At 60.5% G+C, this 19,615-nt stretch overlaps 2 protein-coding genes across 2 annotated transcripts in view; one reads left to right on the top strand and one right to left on the bottom strand.

The window, feature by feature from the left end:
* Wbscr16 (Williams-Beuren syndrome chromosome region 16) overlaps positions 1-2,987 on the top strand; it is a gene marked incomplete in the record, with an annotated part of 14,492 nt that extends 11,505 nt beyond the window's left edge. Inside the window, 1 exon segment of the mRNA XM_013520534.1 lies at positions 2,204-2,987. Within this exon segment, the coding sequence (XP_013375988.1) occupies positions 2,204-2,281 (78 nt within the window).
* Positions 2,988-6,270: 3,283 nt separating this feature from the next.
* Positions 6,271-19,615, bottom strand: part of Gatsl2 (GATS protein-like 2) — a gene marked incomplete at its 5' end in the record, with an annotated part of 40,069 nt that continues 26,724 nt past the window's right edge. Inside the window, 7 exon segments of the mRNA XM_005396733.2 lie at positions 6,271-10,332; positions 10,418-10,512; positions 11,146-11,228; positions 11,448-11,558; positions 12,080-12,203; positions 12,633-12,765; positions 12,859-13,052. Coding sequence (XP_005396790.1) covers positions 10,267-10,332; positions 10,418-10,512; positions 11,146-11,228; positions 11,448-11,558; positions 12,080-12,203; positions 12,633-12,765; positions 12,859-13,052 — 806 coding nt within the window. The 3' untranslated portion in view covers positions 6,271-10,266.

Below are 19,615 nucleotides of genomic sequence, written 5' to 3'. Positions count from 1 at the left end.
CTTGCCAGGCAGGTGCTTTTGCCGCTGAGCTAAATCCCAAGCCCCAGCGTTGTGTACTTCTAAAGGAAGTTACTTGCTCTTCGTGAATGCAGTGCCTCTGTGCATGGCATAGATGTGTTACGGAAACAGGTCTGCCGGGGCGGCCAGGGCGCTGCTTGCCTGTGCTCCCTTCTGGGCTCACGGTGTGGGCTCGGGCCGGCCCGGCTCTGCTGCATACTGGGCTTCCCTGCAGGGACCACACATCAGGGCTCAAGCTGGGAGGCCTCCGACTTTGGCGCCCTCACAGCAGCAGAGCTGGGTGCTGGTGGCTTCCGGGGCCTGGCCGCCGGTGGCGAGCAGTGGGCCAGGCCTCGCGGCCCTGTACTTCTCTCTTCCCGTGCTGTCTTAGGGTGGCCGCTTGCCTTAGTACCTGGTCACCGTGGGGAGCGACGTTCCTGCCCCTCTCAGAGGGTGGCTTGGGGGGCGTGGGGACCGGGATTCCACAGCTGTCCTCACTGTGGTGTTGGGAGGGCAGATTGGCTGTTCCTTGGCAGGGACATCAGGGCGGGCCCTTCCGCTCCAGCGGTGAGCCTGGAGCTGCCGCCAGGGGGAGCCGGAACCCCGCCAGCTGCCGCTCCCAGAGGCCTTGGCGCCGACGTTGTCCTGGGTGGTGGTGAGGCCAAGAGGCCTGCGCAGCTTTGGGCTAGGGTGGCCAGGCCATTTGGGGACAAGGATGTAGGTGCCGAAGGGCTGCAGGTGGGCCCTAGGTGCGTGCGGAGTGGGCGCTCTCCCGAGGGAAGGTAAACACAGTGTCCCTAATGGCCTGGGCGTTGCTAAGGCCCACCTGGGCGTCACCACGGTGGCGGCACGTTTTGCTGCTGCTGCGGGGCCACCCTGGAGCGCCAGCCGCTGTGTTTGCGGAGCTGTGTCTGGCAGGCTGTGCTAAGGCTGTTTGTTTGGGGAGGGGTGGGATGGCCTGGCCTGAGCCTTTGCCCTCGGTTGCCCAGCGGCCCCAAGTCCCTGATGGCCGGTCTTCCCCGCCACAGGCACGCAGGGAGCTCTGGGGCGGCGCCGGCCACCTCTGCTTCCGGACCAGGCCATCTGGCTAGGGCTCAGTAAACTGCGCTGCAGGCACGGGGCCCCTCGCCCCTGGTGACACGGCCTGGCCGAGTGCCGCTGCCAGGAAAGACGGTCTGAGCCCACTCAGTGGGGCAGGCGTGTGCATCCTGCTGAGGGTCTGAAGGGCCGGCCACAGGGGCCCTGCATTCACCCTCGTCACTTAGGCAGAGGAGAAGGGGGTTCATCTCCCTTGGCATCAAGACCCTCCAGAAGGTCAGGCGTGGTGGATCATGCCTGTAATCCCAGCGTCCTGGGAGGCTGAGGCAGGAGGACAGCAAGTTGGGCAACTTAGTGAGACCTTGTCTCAAAATAAAACAATAAGGGCTGGGGATGTAGCTCATTGCACAGGCCCTGGGTTCAGTCCCCAGTACTACATGCGCTCGCACACATGCACACACGACTCTCAGGAAGGCCATGAAGATGCAGTTATTTCCTCTTGAGAGGGAAGCAGGGGCGGTGGAGGACGGCAGGGTGGCAGTGAGTTTTCCTGAGCAGCCATGTGGCATGCGTGTGGCTGGATCTGGGCACAGTCGTGCTGACAAGCGGGAGGGACAGGATGCCCTGGCCAGCAGCTGCCCGCAGGCCCGGCCTGCCTGCCCTAGCGTCCCTGCACAGGCACGTGGCCCCGACTGCCACAGGGCCAGGGCACCTTGCTGGGCCTTCACGACCTGTGCGCGCAGATGCGCAGAGCAGGCGGAGCGGCGAGGCCTGGTGTCCTGAGACACAGCCAGTGATGTGAGACCTGAGGGGCCCAGGCGGTGCCTGCAGTGGGGTCGGGGCGACGGGGCTGGAGCCAGCAGGCGAGAGTAAGGCTCTGGTGCTCTGGGAGCTCAGACAGTGTGCCCTGGGGAGGTCACCGAGCACCTGGCCCGAGGGAGGGGCCCCGGGACGGGCACAGGCCGGGCCGCGCACACGTCTGCACTCCTGCCCAGGGTGGGCTCTCAGGTGGGCACGAGCAGTCGTGGCTGCTGTGGGTGGCAGAGTGATGGATGGCCCAGCCCCCTGGGCTGCTACCGTTATGCTGGTAGGCGTCCAGGTGTGGCTCGGGGTGGCTTGCCGCGAGCCATCTGCCTCACGCCTGCGCGGTACGGGCCGTCTCTTTCAGGTGACGATGCCCGGCGAGCCTGTGGACATGGCGTGCGGTGTGGACCACATGGTGACCCTGGCCAAGTCGTTCATCTGAGTCCCCTTCCTGGCCTGCTCAAGGCTGGCCCTGGCCTCAGCGTCTCCGTGGAAGGGACACGGCACAGGCCTGCGCTTTGATGGCCCTCGTGCAGTCTCCTGCCGCCCTTGGCAATGTCTGTGCCAGCTTTGGGGCTGTGGCCCATGCCAGCAGCACACACAGGATGGCTGCCCTCGGTGGGCCCAGCTCCTGAGGAGCCCACGGCCGCTGCCTGCAGGGCGAGGACAGTCAGCACCTTTCACGCTGCCCAGCAGCACACGCTGGGGCCATGTCTGCCGGAATGCCAGCCTGCTGGTTTCAGGATGTGACTGCATCACACAGGGTCAGGAGGGCGTCTGTGGCAGGCTCAGCTGGTGCCGGGCAGGCTCTGTGCGCCTCGGGCCGGGCACTGTGTCGTGAGCCAGGCTGGCCTCGCATGGCCTTCGTTCTCGCCCCACTCGCCGCGGGTTCTGGCTGCAGCCACACTGCGGGCTCCCTGGTGGAACTCAGCGGCCTGGGCCGGGCTGTGACCTAACGACCGTCCTCACTGTCCACCTGCGAGGCTGAGCAGGCCCTGCAGGAGGACGCCGTTCCCAGTGTAGCTGCAGTGGCCTGGCTAGAGCACTGTGAGAAGTATTGGAATCAGGAATGTAACTTCTCTTTCTCTTTGCAAACAGTGTTTAAAAGTCTCTTTTGGAATAAAGTCTATTTTCTACTGGTTTCAGAACTGAGTTGGTTTTTTTTTTTTCTTTTTTGAGAGTGGGTCTCGCTGTGCAGTTCAGGCTGAACTTGATCTCGCTTTGTAGCTCAGGTGGGTCTCGAACTCATAACGATCCTCTTGCCTCAGCCTCCTGAGTGCTGGGATTACAGGCATGCACCACCATGCCCAGTCTGAGTTGGTGTTTTAAAATTTTTACTTGAGCCTGGCACGGTGGCACACCGGCAGCCCCAGCGTTTGGGAGGCTGGGGCAGGAGGATTGCCTTGAGTTTGAGGCCAGCCCAGGTTACATGGTGAGTTCAAGGCCAGCCTCAACTTCATAGCAAGATCCAGTCTCAAAAAAAAGTTTCATACTTGATCATTAAGAGATTAGCTTTTTATAAAAGAAGGCTTTTGGTAAAGAGGCAAGTAGAAGCCAGTGCCAGCCCTGAGGCCACGCCCACAGCCCGCCCTCTTCACCAGCCCCCCAGCTCCCGTGTTTCCTCACCTCCCAGGACCACCGCCGGGTTAGGAGCTGTCCCGCGCTCACGCACTGATGAAGGGGGAACCCGTGTGATCAGGTGACCCGGACAGTGACGACCATGGGAGTCGCTTTGCTTCAGATCTAACACAGCAGGAGGGGCGCAGGGTGCAGTGAGGGGTCCTGGCTGTGACAGCCCGTTCCCAGTGCATGGAAAACTCGTTTCCCTCGCGGAACTGCAGTCGGGACGGCTCTAAAGTGGCCACAGCCGGGAAGAATAGGACACTTGCTGACGGCTGCCTGTGGCAGGGCAGTGCCCCAGGGCGGGCCTGGGTCACTCTAGAGTACGCACAGACTACGGGAACCCTGCGGCCTGCAGTGCTCAGGTAGGACTCCGAAGTTGTTTCCTCCTTTGGCACTTCAGAGATTGAACCCAGGGTCTTCACACTGAGCTGTATTCTCAGTACTTTCAAAAATTTTGTATCTTGAGGCAGGGGTTTCACTTAAGTTGCCTTGGCTGGGCTCGAACTTGTGGTTGTCCTGCCTCAGCCTCCCAGAGTGCTGGGATTACAGGCATGTACTACCTGCAGTTGGTGGCTGCAGGACGGATGTGATCCTTCCGGGTGGCCTTGGGACAGCACCCAGCAGCAGCACAGGCTCTCAGGGCAGCCATCTGACCCTGCACCAGGAACGTGTGTGTGGTAGCTACTTCCCTGGGGACTTCTGCTGCCTGGACGTCTTTTGCGACAGCCAGATGGGCCTGGGCTGTGGGCAGTATCTGGAGTTCTGAGACCTGTGCTCTTCTCCGTGCTGGGGCCGCACTAATGTGCACATTTGACAGTTGAGCTTAAAAGGATAAACCCAAGGCAGGCAGGGCGGTGCACATGCCTGTAATCGCAGTGCTCTGGGAGGCTGAGGCAGGAGGATCACAAGTTTGATCCTAGCCTGGGTAAGTTAGCGAGATTGTCTCAAAAGGGCTGAGAATGTAGCTTAGTGCTAAGGTCCTGGGTTCAATCCCCACTATTGCAAACAAAACAAAAACAAACCCCAAACTCCACATGGTCTTGATGCTTCGAACCAGGAGCTGGCTGGCGCGGTCTGAGGCAAACATGCAAGAGTAACTGGGCAGGGGGAGCTGTGGGAGAACCGGAGGTGTCATCTTGCTCTTGCTGCCGCTGCATAGTGGCAGCTGCATGCCGGACCAGTGTGGGGGACCCGAAGCCATGGTCATTACAGCAGCACCCAATCGTGTCTCTCGGGGGACAACTGAACGAACGGGCTCGGTCCATCCCTGTAGCAGCCAAGCATTGTTCTAGTGGGAGGAGGCTGAGGGCAAAGAGAAGGGTTGATGGGATCCTTAGATCCTCCTGTCTCAGCCTCCCACACTTCTGGGATGGTTCCCATACCGGCTCAGTTCCACTTTTGACTATTAGGAATGATATGGAAACACTCACAGGTAAGTTTTACATTGGGCTAGAATTTTATCTTTGGAACACCACTTCTTTTTAATTTTTGTAGTGTTGGGGATGGGAGCCAGGGCTGCATGTATGTGAGGTAGGCGCTGTCCCACTGAGTGAGTCGCTCTGCCCTTGGCAGTGCTTCTGCGTACCAGCTGTTCCCCTGGAGTGCAGCTGCTGGGCCTCTTGTAGCGTTTATGTTTCACTGACGGTATCATTAAGTCACGGCACACTTGGTTTTTTTTTTTGTACTGGGAATCGAACTCAGGACCTTCCACTTGCCAGGCAGGCCCTTATGCTGCTGAGCTATATCCCCAGCCCACAGTGTTTCAGTGCTGAGGATTTCTCTCCCTGACTGCACTCTGGCCTGTTCCTGGCTGGGTGGTTGGAACTCTGCCCGTTTTCCCATTTACATTGTGTTTTTGGTACTGGGTACTGAACCCACAGTACTCTCCTGCCGAGCTCTGTCCTTAGCCCTTTTTTTTTTTTTTTTTTTTTTTTTTTTTTTTTTTTGGTTTTGGTTATTTTCCAGTACTGGGAATCGAACTCATGATGTTGCGCTTGCCAGGCAGGCGCTGTGCCGCTGAGCTAAATCCCCAGCCCCTATTTTTCTGTTTTAAGGCAGGGTCTCGCTAAGTTGCCCACGGTGGCCTTGAACTTGCTATCTTTCTGCCTCAGCCTCCCAAGTGCTGGGATTATAGGCAAGCACTGCCCTGTCTGACCTCCAATGCTTTAGGAGGAAGGGCTTCCAGACGGTGGTCAGGTCACTTGGGGGCGCTGTCCCTGGGAAGAAGTCAGGGATTCTCAGGGATCCCCATCAGTTCCCATGAGCCTGGCCCTGCAGCCCCTTTGGCTTCCCGTGTGGCCGCCATGGTTCCCCCTGTCCCTGCCCAGACAGCGTGTACACACAGTGACGCACATGGGGCTGCCCCGTCTTGGACCTTTTAGCCTCCAAAACCACAAGCCAAACAAACCTCTCTTCTGGGGAAGAGGCTCGTGGTGAGCACTTGCTTAGCGTGCACAGGATCCCGATCCTTAGCACCGCAAAAAACAAAATCTCTTCTTCACCACGTACTCAGCTTCCGGGGTTAGTTACAGCCACAGAAAATGGCCAAGGTGCGGGGCTGACGGGCAGCCACCCCTTGAACCTTGGACGCTGTGCTCTGTAAACAACGATGACCTGAAGCCATGAGTCAGGGGCAGCTTGTTCCGCAGCGCCGGCTGACTGGTGCAGCCTCTCTTGCTCTGGGGCCACTCCCCACTGCGGGTGCAATACCTGCAGCCCCTGGGTTTGGCTTCCCCAACCTCACTCTGGAGAAAGGGGAGGAGTGTCCTTAGATAAACCTACACAAAACCAGACAGCCGCCAGCCGATGTTACTTTTTCCCTTTCATTTTAATGAACACTTTACAAAGTACAAAATATACTGTCTTTTGGGGGGAACATTAGGTACTTTTTTCTCTCCATCATACAGTACGTGAATCTCGAGGGTTTGACAAAGGAAGTAAGCGTGAGGGCCCCGGGGGTGGGGTCCGCCTGCCACTTGTCGCCGGCACCCAGGCCTAGGGACTCACTCCAGCCCACTCGCTGCTGCTGCTGGTGACCCGGGCACGGCATGCCGGGTGTGGGCGAGGGGGCCTCGGGCAGGAGTGCCCCGCACCCCTCCTTCTCCCCCACCTCGGGGTAACGGAAATGATTTTGGCATAGAGCAAGAGGGCTTGGGGGTGACTTCCTGTCCTCAGACCCTTCCTGTTTCGGAGCCGAGCGTGCTCAATTATTCCTGGGCCGTTTTCTCAATATAGGCAAACTGAGGCAGGGGAAAGAAAAACAAAGCGGGCTTGGCTTGTCCTGGGACCTGAACTTGGCCTGCTTTTTATCCCCCTGAACTGGGCTCTGCCATTTCCACGACGCACCCTTTGCGCGGGTCCCTTCCTAGAACCTGTTCCCATAAATCCTGGGAGGTCTGAGGCACCCACACAGGGAGGAGGTCACGGCCAGGTCAGGCTGGCTGCACGGAGGGCCAGGCCCGGACGAGGGACACCTCTGCCCCTCACAGGGTAGGTGCAGCACAGCACCCTCACCCTCCAGCTTTAAGCCAGCCACCCCCCCTCGCGTCACCTCTGTCGACGTGGCCTGGACACTCCAAACACTGAGCCAGTCCCCTCACCCAGTCGGCCCGGCACACGCACTCACGCTCTCTCACACACGCACGCCCACACGCATGCGTAAGAACCACATTCGCCACAGCTCTGCTTCCGCCGCCTCCCCAGGAGGGCAGCCTCGACCCTCGGCCCGCGAAGAGGGCCAGGGCCAGGGCCAGCTGGGCTTGTGGTTTTGCTGCTTCTAACTTGAAAGAAAAATACCTGGGACAAGCTTCGAAATGCAGGAACAGGCTATCCAGCTACACGGGGCTCCCTCCCGCCGCCGTCCCTCCTTGGGTGACCCCAGCAGCCACTGTGTCAGTTCCCTCCCTCCAGGCCTGACCCCGCCTGCCCACAGCTCCTCCAGAAACCCAAGAAGCTGAAGAGCCTGTCGGTGCCCGCTCGCCAGCCTGGCGGCCCTCACTCAGAGAGCGACATCAGGTTCCCGTCCCAGCAGGCTTGCGGGGCTCTGTGGTCCCCTGGGAGCATGCCAGTCCCTTCCAGCTGAGGGTGGGAAGGGCCCATGTCCAGCCCAGAGGCTCAGCAGGTGGCCAGGGTGACCTTGGGACCCCTGACGGTCTGCCAGGGAAATACGCTGGCAGGTGCTCAGGGCCCCCTCTGAAAACCACGCAGCGGGCTGCGGCGCCGGGCTCGGACTGGGCACTTCCCACCTGCCACGATCCCCTCCTGACCGCCCCGCCTCTGACACCCGCTTCCCTCAGCAGGACAGAGGCCCCTCCTGCCGGCACCGAGGCGGCCCGCTCACGTCCCCCCCTCTTCCCACCAGGGACCTCTGCCTGGGCCGGTAGTAGGGGTGCTGGTGGCTGGGGGGCCCAGGGCCCTCCAAATCGTGGCGAGGGGTCGTTATGGAGTCAGCGTTAGGGATCCCTGTCCCTGGGAACCGGCGGTCACTGCTCCCTCCCCGGATCCTGGGCCTTGGACAGGGATGGGGTGGGGGCGAGGTCAGGGTGGTGTCCCGCTTTCCTCATTGGAGAGGCTGAGACGCACATGCCCAGGCCCGGGAGCCGAGCTGTGTCCCTGGCCAGGGCAAGGGGAAGGGCACCGTCCCCTCCCCGACCCCCACGCTCGTCTCTGCCGATGACCCCCAGGGGACACGGGCACTCAATAGCCCGGCAGGGCTCTGCAGGAACGTGTGGGCCTCTGGAGGGAAAGGTCAAGGGTGTGCGCCCCTTTGCCAGGGCTTTGGGGACCACACTGGCTACACTACACACGGAGAACAGAAAAGCGTTTCCTCGCACACAGCTGGGTAGGGGCGATCCCAGGGGCTCCGTGGCCAAGCAGCGGGATGCTGGGGCAGCTCCCCCAGGGGCAGCAGGGCCCTCCTCCCAGCCTCTCCCCAGGATTCCTAAGCTTGCGAATAAAAAGAATTCAGAGAAGGAAGGGGCCACCAGGAAAGGAGCCGCCCGAGGAGGGAAGGCCGGAGCGTGGCCGAGCAGCAGGCCAGGTGCTCATGTAATACTGCGGGGGACACTCTGTCAGAAACAAGTCCCAACCGCTCCTCCAGACCAACGTCCCCCTCCAGTACAACACGGGTGTCCAGGGACCGTGGCCGAGGTGGAGGCGGGGAGCAGATCCAGGCCAGGGCTGACCCTCCACTCCGCCCTGTGGCAGGCTCTGTGGGCTGCTGGTTTTGTCCTCTCTCCAGGGAAGCTGGCGGGACCCACCGATGTGGCATAATCGCATTGTCCAGGCTCAAAAATACTCGCTGGTGCAACCCTTTGCCCGAGGCCACGACCAGCACAATGGGCGGGGCCTCGTGCCCACCACGGGCACACAGGCGGGGGAGGTCTGTGCCCGCGCCCTGCACAGAGAATATATTAACGTATATATTGCTCAAGTATATATGCTATTTACAGTATATATATATCTCTATCAACATAAAACACAGGTATTTATAGGTGTGTACAACAGGCGGTCCTAGAAGTCTAGGGGCTACACAACTCAGGGGACACCGGGCCGACACACTGGCCCGGTAGGAAGGAAGCAGACGGAAAGGGGTGCAGAGAGGGGCGACCCGGAAAATAAAGGCCTTCTACAGACAGAAAAGGGACCCGGGGCTCCAAGCACAGCCCTGCCCACTCAGCCTCCTCCCCTTGGGGACCAGCAAACAACTGATGAGATTTGGTTGCTTTGGGGGTTTTGTGCAAAATGAATTAACTTAAAAACCAAGAAGGAAGTGGGTTTCTGCTTAGCATGCCGGGCCCTGCAAGGGTCTCCTGCAGTGCCTCCACGGCGAGGGCCCCCGGCTGGAGAAGCAAGTGGCCCCTCTCCTCTGCCCCTGCTGGGACAGTTGGTGGCCAGCGCCACAGCCTTGGAGACTCCTGCCAGACCTCTGCTCCCAGCTGCCCCTCCGGACACAGGGCCTATGCCTGTCCATGGACCCCTAGGGGCCCCAAGTGACTGAGCCCTGGGCCCCGGGGGAGAACTCAGAACCCATCTCTTGAGAAAAGAAACGACAGCCAACAGCAGTCCGGGCACAACTGCCAGTACGTTAAAAAAAACTAGAACGAAGTATGATTTCTCTATTAAGGCTCAGTTAAGCTGCCTCCTGGGTCAAGTACTCGTGAACGCCCGGCCCCAGAGGTCAGGGCAGCCAGGAGGGCGGGCGGTGGGGGTGGGGAGCCCTGTGCTGGTCTAGTGGACTGTCTGGGAGGTGGGGGTGACCTAAGAAACCCCAAGTGCAGAATGCTGGGGAAGCCCCCGCTGGGGGGAACCGAGGCTCTGCCCGCCCAAGGAGGGTCCAGGAAAGCAGAGGACAGAGAAGCTGGTGCTCCGGGCTGGGAAGTCCCCCGGGGAGCGCTTAGGGGAGGTCCCCAGGGCCCTTCTTGGCAGTCGTGCTGAGGTGGGGCACAGGCCCTGCGGTTGGCAGGCGGGGTCAGGGTGGCCTGCAGCCGCCACTCCAGGGGAACCAGCCCTGAGCCCTGGGAACGGGGAGCAGTGACCACCATGTTCAGCCCCCCACCTCCCGGGGGCCTCCCAGGGCTTCATGTTCCCAGCCTGGCCCTGCCAGACCCCCAAAAACAGCCCCAGGAGGAGATGGGGCTGCCCCTCGGCCTCCGGAGCCTCAGATACCATTTCCCGGGGTGGGCTGCAGAAGGCAGGTCCCTTTTCAAAGGGCTGGGGCTCCCCGGAGGCCTCAGCTGTCAGGGCATTGTCCCCGGCCTGCCGGTCTCCCGGTTCTCTGGAGAAATACAGCGGGGAGCGACGCCCTTAGTGCTTCCCCGCCTGGCTGACCTTCAGGGCGCTGATCACCCCGCTGATGTTCTCCTCTGGAACCTGTGGGCAGGAAGCAGAGCTGTGAGCCGGAACCACTGCCCGTCCCAGCCCTGCCGGTCCTGGCCCGCATGTCCCCAGCACTCACCAGCGCGTGGTCGAACTTGAACGTGCTGATGTAGTAGGCGGGGATGTCGGCCGCAGCCAGGGGCTCGGAGATCTGGGCCACGATGCCGCACTCGTCTGGGGAAACCAGGCAGAGCGCAGCTCCATGAGGCCGGGTCCCCGCTCCCCGTACCCAGTCCTCCCAGAGACTCCTGGGGCATCTCCCACTCACTGCCCAGCAACGCCCTCCACCCTTGGGGCTCCCTGTGCCCTTCACCTGTTCTTGCCTACACCTTCCCTGCCACCCTGTGAGTTTGCTGTGGGTGGAGCCGGAGGCTGTGTGGGTGGCCGGGAGGAGGGCCCGGGCCTTGTCTGTCTCACTTTGACCCTTTCTTTTGATGTGCTGGGAGATAAACTCAAGGCCTTCACACTGAGCTACCTCCTCAACCCTTTTAAAATGTATTTTTTTTAGATTTTTAAGACACAGTCTCGCTAAGTTGCCTAGGCTGGGCTGAAACTTGAAATCCTCCTGCCTCAGCCTCCCAGAGTGCTGGGATTACAGGTGTGCATCACAACTGGCCTTAATTTGTGAGTGAGGGAAATCAAAGCCCTCTGATCACATCTGTCGCCATGCCCATGCCGTTCCCTGGACTTCTGCACACATCTGTCACACACTGCTCAAGAGACCCCTCAGGGGACTTCGGCTTCGCTCTCCCGTTTATCCCACCCAGAAGGGGCTGCGCCACCCCGCGTGGTGGCCCCAGGGCTCACCGAATCCCAGGGGCTGCCCGCCAATCCGCACCATCTTCCACAGCTCTCCAGACGCACTGGTGAACAGCAGGTTACTGGGGAACCTGTGGGCGACGGGGACTCAGGGCTGGCGTTCAGGGCGTTTCCTGCCCGACTGCCCCCTCCCAGTGCCCTGGCTGTGTCCCCTTCTCGCCTGGGGTGGGGACAGGAGGACCACACCGGGTCAGAGCTTTGGAGCAAAGAACACCAGGGCGATGGTGTGTCCCCGTGTTGGCACACCCTGCTCATCCAGGGACAAAGCGGGAGCCCTGGCCGGCCCTCACCTCTGCTGGGTCTGCACGTCCATCACCAGGGAGATGTAGCCCTCGATGAGGGAGAAGGAGAAGAAGCGGATGTGGCCGCAGTCCTCGCCAGCTGCCATGGGGTCCTTCGCCCTGGGGGTGGGGAGCTGGTGAGGGGCGTCCCCAACACCCCCCAATGAAGTCGGGCCAAGTCCTGCCCTGGCCCAGACGTCCGCAGGGCCGGGTACCACTCTTCACAGCACCCACATCTCCTCCTTGGGGCCAGTGTCCCCGCGTGTCCCAAGCCCAGGCTTCCAGCGCAGGCTGTGGTTACGGCCGGCTTGCTGGACCTGCTCCACCCCAGCCCACTTGGTATTGGCTCAAGCTTGGCAAAATCCGTTTTGACGCAAGGTCTGTTTTCCCCTAAGGGGAAAACCCGAGTTCTCCGCCCCTCAATGGACCAGGCCTGCATGGAACGCAGGAAGAGGAGTTTAAGCCCGCTGCCCCTAGGGCATCAAATCCAGCGCGTCCCAGGGCGGTGTCTCCCCGCTCAGCCTGGAGCTCTGAGGTGGCCTGAGCCTCCTCCATCAGACAGGCTCCTGGCCAGGTCTGCACCTCTCCCGTCTAGCCCTCGGCTCGAACCGCAGTGTCCCACGCCCACGTGTGCCCCCTACCCGCTGGAGTAGAACATGACGTCCATGAGGAGGGTGGCGACAGCAGGCAGCGTGTCGGGGTCCAGGCTGGTGACGCAGAACCTGTTGCTAGGGCTGGACAGCGGGTGGATGACCGGCCTCTGGACTGCGTGGGGACAAAAACACGGTACTCAGACTGATTGGGGTGCACCACTGAGGCCAGGCGGTTCAAGAACGGGGCTGGGCCTGGCGTGCTCTGGCAGTGCCACTTGCAGGCCTGCAAGACCCGGCCGGTTGCCTCGCCAGCCGGTACTGCCACCAAACGCTGCCCGGGCCTTTGTACGTCCTTCCCCGCTGTCAACACCCAGGCTGGTTCCTGCTGGGCTCCAAATTCCATGGGAACCACGCGGACGCTGGGGCTGGGGTGGAAGGGACCCCTGGCCTTCCCTGGCTGCACCCACGTCTACCGCCCTGCTAGCCTGTGACGTCACGGCCCCACCCGGATCACAGCACCACGTTTAGCCCGGCGCTCGCAGACGCTCGGTGGTGAGCCCGGTGCGGCAGCGATCCCCGCGCAGACCCCACCTCCACTCACCCATCTTGGGCTTCACAAAGCCGTTGGTGACGCCTAGGTTTTCAGCTGCCACCGTCTCGCCATTGACAACCCGCAGGATGGTGAACTCTGACGACAAGGTGTGGGTGACGAACGGCAGGTCTCGCTCACGCACCTGGGGGCGGGACGGAGGCCGTGAGGGGCGGGGCGTGCGCGCTGCGTGGAGGCGCACGTGTGTGCGTGCGCGCGCATGCGCCCGGGCGCTCACCAGGATGAAGTCCGTCTGGTAAGTGGACAGCATGAACACCGAGATGTTCTGGTCGGCCAGTGGGGCGATGACGGACTTGGCGATCTTGGTCACGCCGATGGGCTGGGAGCTGGAGAAGCCGCCTCCGCCGGAAACCACGTTGAGGGCCACCCAGGTGGCATCCGCCACGCTCAGGTGCTCGGAGCAGGGCAGCTCTGCAGGGTGACACAGAGGTGGGCCTGTGACTGCGGGGGCCCGGGTGTCCCCAGGGGCGGGCTGGCCTCAGAGGCAGGGACTGAGGCCGCGGGGCCTCCGTTTTCTCCTTTATCCACAGAAAGGGCCCGGCCTCAAACCCGTCCCGGGAGATCGGGCAGGAAAGGACGTTGGCTAGACAGGGACCACACAGGTCTGGCTTCTCTGTGAAGCCTCAGTTTCCCCGGCTAGAGAATGGAGCCAGCAATGCCTTTATGATTCCGCAGTTCCCCCAGCCCTTCTGTGTAACACGTGTCACCATCACCACTGTGGCCGCACCTGTCCCTGGCCCCGTGATTTTCAAGCTAGGCTCCTGGGACTTCTCGGGGGTGGCTGAGGGGTGCCGGGGGCAGGGTGGGGCCCTGGGATTTTTCTCCTGTGCCGCCTATAGGGCTTTGCTGGAAGACCGTGTGGCTCCAGGAGGGCCCCGAGGGTGGTGCACTGTGACAGAGTATCACCCGTGTCCCCTGATTGCCTGGGCCCTTGGGTCGCCTGGTGTGGGCAGGGTGGGGCGGCTTAGAGCAGCAGCCATCACCGTCTCCTGGACGAGCTCATGAAGCCCCGGGATCCACAGCCCTCCCCAGGACCCTGGGAGCCACCCCGTCGTGTGGATACCGGGGGTGTACGTGCGCCGGGGACACATGCCAGAACCCCAGTGTGGCCGCACCCGGGGCTCTCCGTGCGCCCCAGGGCGCCTGCTCAGCCCCACCCTGTACCAGGCAGAGCGGGCAGGGCACCAGGTCCTTAGGAGCAGATCCGACCCTGTGCCGCCCGCAGCGCACTTCCTGCAGTCCTGACGCACGGAAGGCTCCGTGATTTGCCCAAGATCACTTAGATAGGGAGGAACAGAGCCAAAACTCCATTCGGGCCTGGCTCAGAAACGCAGGCGCCGTCCTGGCTACCATGTGGGAAGGGGAATGGTATCCCCACGGGAACAGTGGCCTCCGACGCTAGGGGAGACAGTGGCTGTCTGGGCTCAGGCACCGTGACTCCTGAGAAGCGGAAATTCAGAGGTTCATCCGGGTCCTTCCGCCTAGCTCTGGTCGCCATGGTGACCGCCCTCAGGAGCCCATTGGTACGGCTGGCTGAGAGGGCCTGGCGGTCAGCCTGAGGCGGAGGTCTGAGCAGAGCGCCCTGCACACTTCTGCGCGCCCAGGCCAGGGCCTCAGTCCTTCCACCTCTCCTCTCCAGGTTATCGGGATCAAGGTCCCCAGCGCTAGGCCCGGGACAGAAAACAGGATCCCTAGAACCCTGCCTCCTGTCGCTCTTCTGGAATTCTCCCAGGCCTGTGCTTGCTTGTGGGGGTAGCTCGGGTGTGTGTGTGAGTCCCCATGTCCAGGTTGCGCAAGCAGACAGACCTGGAAGCCACGGTGTTAGCTCAGCTTTGCTAGGTGGTCATCCTCTGTCCCTGGTGCCAGGTGCCACTTTTCTTGTGAATAGTACAGCCCACGTCAATATACTTAAGGATGCGGCTGAGGATTTAGCTCAGCGGCACAACGCCTGCCTGGCAAGCGCAAGGTCGTGAGTTCGATTCCCGGTACCGGAAAAAACCCAAACAACAACAACAAAAAGACAAAGTACTAAACATTTAACAGCTGGGGATATAGCTCAGTGGCACAAGCACTGCCTGGCAAGTGCAAGGTCCTGAGTTCGATTCCTAGGACCAAAAAAAAAAAAAAAAAAAAACTCACCCTGGGCTGGGGATTTAGCTCAGTGGTGCAGCACTTGCCTGGCAAGCACAAAGTCGTGAGTTCAATTGCCGGTACCGGAAAAAAACCGAAAAAATGAAACAAAACAAATACACTTAAGGATGAAACAGAAAACGCCCCGCCCCTTTTTTGCAGTACTGGGGATTGAACCCCGTGCCACCTGCTCTACTATTGAGCTACTTCCCCAGCCCTTTTCATTTTTTAATTTTGAGGCAGGTTCTCAAAAAGCTGCCCAAGCTGGCCTCAAACTTGTGACTCTCCTGCCTCAGCCTCCAGAGTAGCTGGGATTATAGCTGTGCACCACCACGCGTAGAGAAAACGCCGTTTCATTAGCGCAGAACCTGTACAGCCTCTGTGGAAACTGGTGAGGCTGCTTGAGTCACTGTGCGACCCCCACGTCAGGTTCTTCTCTGCTTCAAGATTTGTCTCTGTGCTCCAAGCGCCTCAGAACAAGGCCTGGGTCTTCCTGTCTCCTCCGGAGTAGAAGGCAGAGTCCTCAGTGTTCCAACCAGGGCTGCCCAGAGAGCTCTCTGGGGTAGGATGGATGGTCTGTCCTGTCCTGTCCTGTCCTGTCCTGTCCTGTCCAGCTGGTGCCCCCTGCAGCCACAGGTGCTTGAGTGTGCCGCACAAGACCCGGCGCTCTGGCTTTAATCGTATTCATTTAAATTCCAACAGCGCATGTGGGGTGGTGATCTCTGCCTGTCCTGATCTCCACCAGCCTCAGTGCCTGCTGGGCAGGTAATCAGGCCCCATCCCACTTGCATGCATGGACCCTTCTCCTCCCCACCCTGTGCCATGCCCATGGCCTCTATCACACTGCCAGGCCTGGGGCAGGGAGGCCTTCCACATCATCCCTTAAACCTCCAATGCCAGACTCAGGAGGTAGGCGGGGGCAGCCGTTATCCTGGGCTGGGCCACCTCGTCTGGGCTCTCCCTCATCAGCAAGGCCAGCGCTCTACTGTTCATCAGTGTGGACTCCAGCTGGGTCTGAGAAGCTGCTGCTTCTGTTTCCATTTTCCTGAGAAGGACGCCCAGGTTCAAGGTCACGAGGCAGTAGGCTTCTGGAAAAGCAGTTCTGGCACTGTGGGTGGCTGGGGTGCAGGAGGGTCCCCTGCCTGGTTCGGCCTCAGAGGGCACCCCGTGGGCTCTGTCTTCCCCATGGGGCGGGGCCGGGTGAAGATGCCTGCAGGTACCCATGTCAGCAAGGCTCTGCTGCCAGCCTGGGCCTCAGGGACGCCGCCCGATGCTTCCAGACGGGGAGCCGCACCACAGGAGGATGGGCACCAGGGTGCGTGCTGCCCCAATCCCGAGGGAGAGGGATGAACCCAGGCCTTGGGGTCCCCAAGGGGCCATTTGGGGAAGCCGCAGGGAGGCTGGCCGGGGCAGCAAGCTGTCCTTCCCCCAAGGAGACATGGTCTACTCCGTGGGTGCATCCTTTTGCGGTACCTGCGTTTCTCCAGCTTCGCCCACCTTGCCTGCACTTGGGTCCTTGGGTCAGGCCAGCTGTATGGCCTTGGGCCAAGTCACCGGCCCTCGAATGTGTGTGTGTGTTTTTGGAGGCAGGGTCTTACTATGTAGGTCAGGCTTACCTTGAATTTGCTTATGTGGCCCAGTCTGGCCTCACGACGATTCTCCTGCCTCAGCCTCCCACGTATTGGGATTACAGATGTGCATCACCACGCCCGTCCCTCAAATGGTTTTCCAGTGCAGAGTGACAAGCTCAGGCCTAACTCTAGAGGATGCTTTTAGGAGTCCCCGAGATGAACCCCACTGAGTGCCTGCTGTGTGCCCATACTGAGAGCAGCCAAAGCTACTGCCGTGAGGTCGGCTTCCTGGGTACCTCAGGCAAGGACAGCAGCATGGGGAGAAAACTGGTTTCCTGAGGAGTGGTGGTGCATGCCTGTAATCCCAGCACTCTGGGATACTGAGGCAGGAGGACTGCACATTCAAGCCCAGTTTGGACAATTTAGGCCCCATCTCAAAAGTTTTAAGAGGGCTGGGGATGTAGCTCAGTGCAGAGGTCCTGGATTTAATCCCCCAGAACCCCCCCAAAACAAAAACAGAACCCCAATACACACACAGCAGAAACATGTCTTCTAGCTATGATACATCTGTGCATAATCAAAGTGTGGGTGTAACACTTGTGCAGAGATAGGAGTGGTGAGTAGGACTGGGCACGGATTCTGGGGATGAACTGCCCTGGCACCTTAGTTCCTGGTGGCTCACCAAACATACGTGTCCATGCCTGAGTGCGTTTCTGGTGGGAGAGGACCACTGGGCTTGGGGTGCTCCCCCAGCGGGTCCCCACGTCCTGCAGGTTGGGAGCTATCTGAGAATCAGGAACACCAGAAGCTGGCTTTTGGAGGCTACTTGGTTTGGGACAAAGAGCTGGAAGTTAGAGACCATCACCATCCCTACACAGGGTGCTGGTGTGTAAATGGGGATCCCTCACGGACGAGCGTGTCAGGAAATGTCGTGGGGAACTGCCCCCGAATCACAGGAAAGGGGGTGGCTGAGCTTGGATTTGAACGTGGGGCTCAATATGGTACTGTCCCACTGAGCTACATTCAGCCCCCGGAAGTACTTTTTGTTCTGTTTTGTTTTTGAGCCAGAGTCTTGCTATGTTCCCCAGCTGGTGTCAAAAATCCTGGGCTCAGGTGATCCTCCTGCCTCAGCCTGCCCAGCAGCTGGGACCACAGGCGTGTGCTACTGCACCTGGCAGGAGTCACTCTGCCATCTTCCTCCACCTCTCTGCCAGTCCCCGCCTGCTGACCACGCCTGCCCCAAGCGGGATGCGGGGCGTCACTGTGACCTGTCCTGATTTACAGATGAAGGGCTGGGCTGACCTCGAACCCGGTCCTGTGCCACCACTGTAGGCTCGGCCAGCGCGGGGTCCCAGGAACACCCAGCCCTGAGTGCAGCCCTCCAACGACAAGTGATGTCTGCGGACCCCAGCTGGCTCCGTCCTTCTCAAGAGCCCCCAGGAGAGCTGGGGGCACTGAGCTCTGGCCCCCCCCGCAGCCCCTGCACACCCCAGACCCTGTCCCTGCCAGGCGCCCCGGTTCTCTGCAGCCGCCCCAGTCTCCACTTCTGGATTCGGCTCTGAGTGTCTCCTGCTTCAGAGCCTGTGGCCCCACTCGGAGACCCAGGGAGGTTACTAAGCAGCGGGCCCCTCCCCTGTGAGCTGGGTCTTCACACTGTGCCCCCAGGCCTCTAGATCAACTCCGAAGTCCCCACAGAGCCTCAGCCCCAGGCAACAATGACAGGATGGATAATGCTTATTATTCTGCAGTGCTGGGCTGGAGGCATGTGTCTCTCCACCGGGTGACAGCCACTGCCCACAGGCCCATTATTAATGGCTCCATGAGGCCCTGCACACTGTCCTCTCCCTGCACCCCCACCCCCCGGGACACACTAGAAGTCCAGTCCCACGCGTGACCATCCCCACTCTACAACCTTCAGTGGCTCCCTATTGCCTACAGAATAAGACCCAAGCCTACCATGCACAGCCCTCTCACTTGCTTGGTCTTTTTTTTTGAGGCTGGGCCTGGCCCCTGCCTCTGCTGATGCACTCATTCAAAACTCCCCCACTCACCAGGTTTCCTTCCTTGCCTGGCCTCCACGGCCCTTCAGGGACAATAGGTCTCCTCCTCCATGAAGCCCTGCTGACTGAGTGTTCGCCAGGAACTTCCTCTTTTGAGGCCCTGCAAGGGCCACATGAGGGAAGGCTCCCCACACTCCTGATGCTCAGTTTCAGGACAGTGCCAGGTGAGTGCAGTCTTTCTGGCTGCCTCCCCTCCAGAGAAGCCTTCCAGGTCTGCTCAGCCCCCGAGGAGGAGCCCCCACTTCTGTGCCAGCCCTTCCGCCACACTGGGGCTGGGTGTGTGCGCAGCGCCCTCTGCGGAAGCTCCCTTCCTGGGGGTCCCTGGGGGCGCCTCCCTGTTTCCTAAGGTCTCACCCCAAGCATGTGGCCTCCAGGCCTGCAGGGCGGCCTTCTCTTTTGACACTGTTAATCTTTTAAAAATTCCTTTGCATTACTGGGGGATGGAACCAGGGCCTGTACACTGTGCTTGTTAGGAGAAAAAAAAAAAAAAAAAAAAAAACAGCCCTTAAAAAGATGTATTTCGATACCGGAGCTCACTGAGTCGCTGCCTCAGCCTCTGAGTGCTGGGATGACAGGCACGCGCCCCCGCGCCTGGCCTCGGAGGTTCTTCTGACCTTTGACTTTTACCACTGAGGATGGGCTTCCTGCCCGCCCCCGCCGCAGTGCGGGGCACCCAGCTTCCTGGTGTCCTCCCTCCTGAGCTGAGTGCACTGGGTGTCCTTTGTGACACCCCATTTCCTCCTCCCACCGCAGGGCCACACAGGCACTGTGACGCCAGGTGCCCTCAGACCCAGGCCCCCAGCCCCTGTGGGTGGAAGCCAGGACGGGCACAGAGCAGCCCCAGGGGCTCAGGGTAAGCGGCCCCTGCCTGCGTCCCCAGGGTCCCTGAGGCTGTGGCTGCCTGGGACCTGCAGAACGGCCCCTGGGCCCCAGCCGGTCTTTCCGAACGTCTGTCCCTCTGCTGTCCGCGATGCCTGGGTCCCAGTGGCTCTGGGCACACGTACCAGGCACCAGTAAGAAATGAGAACGTGCCTGGCCACCCGAGCACATCATCTTTTTTTTTTTTTTTTTTTTTTTTTGGTTTTTCTCTACCAGCGGGAACCGAACTCACCTTGCACTTATGGGGCACAGTGTGACACATATACAACATGTAATGGTCAGATTGGGATAACTGGTATTTCCATCACCTCGGACATTTTTTTTTTTTTTTTTT

The sequence above is a fragment of the Chinchilla lanigera genome, unplaced genomic scaffold (genome assembly GCF_000276665.1).
Source record: "Chinchilla lanigera isolate Chin_1 unplaced genomic scaffold, ChiLan1.0 scaffold00055, whole genome shotgun sequence".
Classification (NCBI taxonomy): domain Eukaryota; kingdom Metazoa; phylum Chordata; class Mammalia; order Rodentia; family Chinchillidae; genus Chinchilla; species Chinchilla lanigera.
The sequence above is the reverse complement of the archived record's forward strand: the minus strand, read 5'-3'. Positions and strand labels throughout refer to the sequence as shown.